Here is a 6,511-nt window from a genome sequence, read left to right on the forward strand (position 1 = left end):
GCTGCCACCGATCATTTTGAAATCTTTCGGCTTATTATTCTTTCAATCGTCTACGTAGATCGCATATACCCTTTGTACATTGAAACGCACTTGAAGCCTTTGAATCTGGTTAAAAAAAAAACCATTACGAATAAGGCAACCGCCACTGCTTATGGACATGGATGCTGGCGAGAGGGACTGCAGAAATTGGAATAATGTAAGGTAAGGTAAGGCAAATAAGTTAAGGAAAGGTACAAAGAGAGGTAATTAAAAAATTCTTTTGTCGTGTAAATTTTCAACTTTTTCTATTCCGCATCCGAAATTTATTTCAAACAGCTCGAGTGAATACGTTCACTTTTTGATTTCATTTGATTTTTTTCGAACACTTAAACTTATTCAAAACCTATTGTTCGTACGTCGATTTCTTACTGTATAAAAATAAGCAATGAAAAATGAGATCATGGAGATAATTTTATTTAGAAAAGAATGTAAGAACGATTTATTTTCAAAAGTTTGCATTCAACGCTATCATTACAAGTAAGAGTATTTTGGTTGAAGACAACATCACGATGGACGCGACGCTGGATGAGATTATGTAGTTTTTGAGGTGGAATGAGTGATTTTTTGAAATTACAAAAAAAATTCATCTATTTAGTGACTCCAGTTTTACCAGCCACCGTGTCCGTGACTCTTGACAAGAACGGGAACAGCGACAGGAACTGCATGAGGGACGGCGACCTTTAAAGAAAGATGAAATAATTAGAGTGATTCCTAAAAATTTTTTGCATGGCTTAAATAGGTTTAAAAAGTACTATTATTTTGGTTTTTTATTTACCTTAACTGGATAGGGAGCTGGGACATGGACTGGAACCTTCACTGGATATGGAACATGGACAGGTCTGTCAACAGGGACATGGACTGTCTTTGTGTGAACCACGGGGTAGGGCTGCGGCACTGGAACAGCAACTGGGACCTGCAAAAGATAAAGAAAACTTGATTTAGAGCGGTTTTATAATTTATAAGTTACAAGTAAAAATATAAGTTTTCCATAATATTAATATACTCAAAATTTTCAGGAAATCTTTAACCAACTAATTTTTCTTAATTTTTATGGAAACTTAGCATGACTTTAATGAGGCTTCAGTATATTCTCAATCAAATACTTATTCATATGTATAAAAATTTAGCTTGGCTTAACTTAGACATAAGCTATGTTTCCTCCAATTAAACAAAAATAAAATGAACCAAGGATGAATTCATTTTTTTAATTTTTAAAGAAAAATAGTGCAACTTGTAACGTTTTCTTAAATGTTAAGTAAAATATAAATCATTAAACAGTTTTCAATTTTCTTGATTAAGATCAATGCTAAGTTATAGATTTTATGCCTTCATGATGATTCATTTTGATAAAAAGAGATATTTCGGGTTTCACTCGTGTCAAAAACTACGAATTGTTTGCCGACGTTTCGTGAACATTGCAGTTCACATCTTCAGGGCTGACCTGAAACTGAGGTATCAGGTCATGATATATAATAAATGATATGAAATAAAATGTTTACATAAAATATATGATTACTGATTTTTTATATTTAAAAAAAGAGTTCTAGGCAGAAAAAACCATAAAAATTCATTCAAGTTTTTCGTACAAAGTTTAGCTGACTTTAGTTTCTTGTACGGAACAAGACAAAAATTATAAAATTATTCTGATAAGTCACTGATATTCTACAAATAATTATCTTAAAAATTAGCACAGAAGAATTTAAATTTTGGTATCACTTTAAGTTTAAACGTTATTAAAAAATTTTTTAAATATAATTTTTGCAATAGCTTCTTAAAAAGTTGATAAAATCACTCTAATATAAAAGATCGTTTTCTTCAGAATTTAGATTGCTTTCAACCCATTCCAGAATAAAATCATCTTTAAATTATCAAGATTTGACTAATTAAAAAATTGTCAAGTTATATCCAGTTAAACTATGTTTTTTTGTCTGAAAATTTTTGATTACTGATTCATATTTTCGGGCAAAAAAAAGTTAACTGTTAATGCAGTTTGTGCAACTGTTAAAATGTTTAATAAAATCCGTGACAGTCCTCAATAAGAAATCAGTAACTTGTTCTATAATTCTGGCAATCAAATTCGACAGAAAATCTACTAAATTTCGTTATGATAAGTACACTACTGATTTTTGGATGAAACTTTATTCAACTAAATTTAAAGAATTCAAACTTTGTACACGAGAAGCTGATTACAAATTTTTGTACAGGCTTCAAAATATCATTTTAATCAGTCCAAACGCCGTATTAGTAAATTTACCCTCAATAATTATCTAAGCTCATTAGTACCTTTTTAGAACAAATTTTAATTAATGACATTTAAAATTTAATAAATATTTATATAAACAGTGAAAAATTAATTGAAATTATACTGAAAATCTGCTTTTGACTGAAAAAAGTTTAAATATTAAGTAATTAAAGAAATAAAACCCTTAGTTTCCTCTAAAAACCAACATATTTTGTCTTAAATTTTTAGTAAACTTTTGTACATCATTTAACAGAGTTTTAAACGCGCAAGACTGAGAGAAGATAAATGTATAAAATTCCAAATTTTGACTTTTTTTTAAGTTTCTTACCTTTACGGGGTATGGGCGGTCAACTGGGACGGCAACTGCAACAGGTTTTGGCACAGTGGTGACAATGGTCTTAGTAATGACTTTGGCGTGATCGTTAGCCCATCCATGGCCACCATCAAGTGCACCATATCCACCATATCCACCATATGCACCATGTCCATATCCACCGAGACCACCATCCCATCCTCCCAGACTGAAGCCAACCAAACCACGTTTTTGGACATTCTTGTCCGCTGCTTTTTCCTCTGCGGCAAACGCCACCGAGATAAACAGCAAGCAAACCTGTGAATAAAAAAAAGTGATTAGAATTCTCAAACGTCAGAGCCTTATTCTGCCAAAGAATTTAACAATAATTTTGTTTCGTAAATCAAATCATGTATTTCTTTCCAATTTGGTTCATTCATAGAGAATATAGGGTACCGTCAACTAGGGTTAAGTGGTACATGTAGGGTAATGCAGCGCACTCTTAGATTTTGAATTTTTGAATGCAATATTTCTCTCATCTAGGACCTAGATTCTAGGTGGAAAATATAGAGGTTTTCAGCTGGCAATAGTAAAACTTAACATACAAAATTTAGAATAAGTCCCATTTTACGGTATAAAATTTATTTAAAATGAATCATCGGTACTGAATATTCTCCATTGGAAATAGGTAAATGAAATAGTACTCGGGTATAGTTACTTTTCTAAAAGGAAAATTATATATCGCAAAGATTCTGCATTAGGCTTTTATTTGTTCTGTTTAGAGAAATTTGATGTGAATCAAATTAATGTTATTTAAATCGAAAAGACAATTTTTTATTCAGATATAAGTTTTGTGTGAAAAGTTTATTTAAACAAAATTATTTTTTTTGAGTCAAACAAAACAATTTTTTCAGGCAGAACTTTGAATTTAAACCGTTAATTGATTCGTTTTTCTTCTTTTGCTTAAACCCAAAGAATACACGAAAAAAGTTGAATGATTCGCAGAACTATCTGTTTAAATTATAAAACTGATTAAATGTAAAGGCATCTTCAAACTAAAAAAAAAAACTGCTTCACAGCGAACGTAGAACATTTGCATTCTGAAGATATACGAAATTGATGTTTTATAAAATCATTTTTTGTGTGAACATTCGGAGTCGCTGCACTATCAAGACTTAACAAATGCATTGCGATTGTCTAAAATTTGATACCAATGGTTTCACAATTTATAGAAACGAAACTTTTATAAAATGTCAAATAAAAATGGATTTTTTTTATGAGTCTACAACAAGCGGAGTAATCTGGTAATAACGATACAGTTTTTTCATGTATTCAATGTTTTAAATTTAATTTCCTTTTTTCATTGCTGCACCTTTATAAACTTATTACCACTTTCGATAAATCCAAAAATTACAATTTGCTATGATACAAAATTATTCTCAGAAAATCTAAAGTATTGTTATAACAGATTTTCAAAAATAAATCCCAGATAAGAATTCGTAATACAGTTTCCACTTGAAACTTTTTAGTTTCCGCACTCCGAGAATTTCCGAAATCGGAAAACGTTACTGACACACAATAACCTGCGTATTTGCACGATAAATTTTGGATTTGAAAAATGCGTTTAGACTTCAGATATGAAATATGCACGTACCAGGACTCTCATGTCGACAGACCGATTTATAATCGCGAGTGTTTAGGATAGGTAAATTAGATTGGATCTGGTTGTAAACGTAGAAAACATCCCTTTATATAGGGAATTGACTTTCATTTCGATTGTGCACCCCGCCAATGAAAAGCCATTGGTCGTTCAGTTTTCTATCGCCACACCTACTTATGCACACTATTTACCCACGATAGTGCGATAGTGCACATACCAACATATTATAATACATAATGCGACGTCAGGATTGTATAACACTTAAACCGACAAGCATCGTGAAAATATCTTCAATGCATTTAAGTGGGCGCTTTACGTACCTACTTCAACCTTATAAAGTATTTCAAGTCGATACGAATTTCTATTGGGCAAGTAACAAGTCGAAAGTTTTTTTCAATTTTGGTTTATGCTCAAATTAATGTTTTTGTGACTGAAAAAAGGAAGACATTTTTAAGAAAAATGAACCATTTGTTTCAGACTGTAAATTTTTCTAAGAGGTGTCGTGATTGCAGTCAATAGAAAATATACTTAATGTTTAGGAGTAGATATTTTAGGGATAAAATAAACTATTGCTGAGAATGTTGTAAAATCATATTACCAGAGACTTATATTGTTAGGAAAGTCAGTAATGGGAAAATAGTAATAAAACATATATGAGTAAAATAATATTTTAATTTTGAAATCATTGTATTCACAATTTAAATGAGATTATTTTTGTGTGTGTTTTCAAATAAAATGAAATGTGTGAGAATAGAGAGTGTTTTTTTTGTACATACGAAAGAAGAGAAATTTAAGGTGATTGTGCCCAAGGGAATTATATACATAGATTCAATGTTTGAAACCTAATATTTGTTTCATAAATTTTGAGACAAAATTAATAATAGAATCATACAAATAATACTTAACTTGTATAATATATTTAATATTATTATGCACATAATAAACAAGTTACTGCAGTTAAGACATAATATTATATACACCATTAAGACTTCCCTTTCGGGGTAGACGTGACTCACTCGGTGGGGAAAGGAGTAATGTGTGGAAGAGATAGAGATTTTCAGATTGATCCAGAATGCTCGTGTTATTTATGTAAATAACACGTTCGTTCCGCAACACTGCTTCGACCCAGGTTGCTGATCAATCTCTCTAGCAATCACCCCAAGTGAAGATCCTCACAAAGTCGTTGTATAAGATTCCCCACTTGGGTCCATTAGTGACAAAGGATTAAAATTACTTAATTCAGAATTTAAATTAGTTTATTTTTGTACGCATTTTCAAATAAAATAAAATTGTTGAGAGTATAAAGGTGTATTTTATACTTACAAAAGAAAAAAATGTGAGATGAGTGTGACAAAGGAAATGGCTTACTCAGGATCAACGTTGAAACCTAAATTTGGTTTATTATAACTTTACAGAGAAAAGAAATAATAGAATCATACAAATAATATTCAAAATTCATAATACATGTAATACTATTCTACACACAATAAACAAGTGACTGCAGTCAAGCTATAATGTATTTAATATTTAAAAGTCGATTTTTTTAGGAAGAAAATAAAATATTGTTGAAATTGTTGTAAAGTTATATTACCAAAAAATTATAATTTCAGTAAAGTTAGTGAAGGGAAAATAAAAAATATTAATCTTAAAACCACTTTATTCAGAATTTAAATAAGTTTTTTTGTACTTATGAATGAAGAGAAATTTAAGGTAATTCTTACAAACGAAATAGTTTACGTAAATTTAACCTTAGAAATTTTTTTTATTCACTTTGTAGAGAAAATAAATAATAGAATCATGCAAATAATACTTAACTTTTAAAATGCATTTAATATTATCATTCACATAATAAACCAAATGGCTTAAGTTGCGACAAAATATAATTAATGTTTAGAAGCCGAGTTTTCGGGGAAGAAAGAGAATATTGTTGAAATTGTTGTAAAATCATATTGTCAGAAACTTATATTATTGGAAAAATCAGTAAAGAGAAAATAAAAAATAAAAATAAATGAAATTTAAAAAAAACTTTAAAACAGAGAAAAGAGTCTAATTTTTATCCTAATTTACTTAGAATCTGAATTAGGTTTTATTTGCACGTGCTTTAAAATAAAATAAAATGTGTCAGAAGAAACGGTGAATTTTCATGCTTGTGAAAAAAGGTAAATTTAAGGTGATTGTGTCAAAGGAAATGGTTTACGTCGATTTAGCCTTTTAAACCTAAATTTCGTTTATTAACTTTGAAGAGAAAAATAATAATAGAATCATACAAATAAAACTT

The 6,511-nt window shown here is 29.8% G+C and overlaps 1 protein-coding gene across 1 annotated transcript; it reads right to left on the reverse strand.

Annotated features, from left to right (window-relative positions):
* Window positions 1–432: 432 nt before the first annotated feature.
* On the reverse strand, window positions 433–4,335 carry LOC117167333 (cuticle protein 65-like). The gene is made up of 4 exons (XM_033352189.1): window positions 4,228–4,335; window positions 2,610–2,891; window positions 815–952; window positions 433–717 (listed from the first exon to the last, which is right to left on the reverse strand). Exons 1-4 carry the CDS (start codon window positions 4,237–4,239, stop codon window positions 646–648), a joined length of 504 nt encoding a protein of 167 aa, XP_033208080.1. The 5' UTR covers window positions 4,240–4,335; the 3' UTR covers window positions 433–645.
* Window positions 4,336–6,511: the final 2,176 nt, after the last annotated feature.

The sequence above is a fragment of the Belonocnema kinseyi genome, chromosome 2, assembly GCF_010883055.1.
Source record: "Belonocnema kinseyi isolate 2016_QV_RU_SX_M_011 chromosome 2, B_treatae_v1, whole genome shotgun sequence".
In the NCBI taxonomy this organism is placed as follows: domain Eukaryota; kingdom Metazoa; phylum Arthropoda; class Insecta; order Hymenoptera; family Cynipidae; genus Belonocnema; species Belonocnema kinseyi.

What these genes read in the sequence shown, in the direction of transcription:
- LOC117167333 (XM_033352189.1), bottom strand. An exon ending in ACCGCCCATACCCCGTAAAG is followed by an intron (nt 953 to 2,609) that starts GTAAGAAACTTA and finishes TATCTTTTGCAG; the next exon opens with GTCCCAGTTGCTGTTCCAGT. An exon ending in CAGCTCCCTATCCAGTTAAG is followed by an intron (nt 718 to 814) that starts GTAAATAAAAAA and finishes CTTTCTTTAAAG; the next exon opens with GTCGCCGTCCCTCATGCAGT.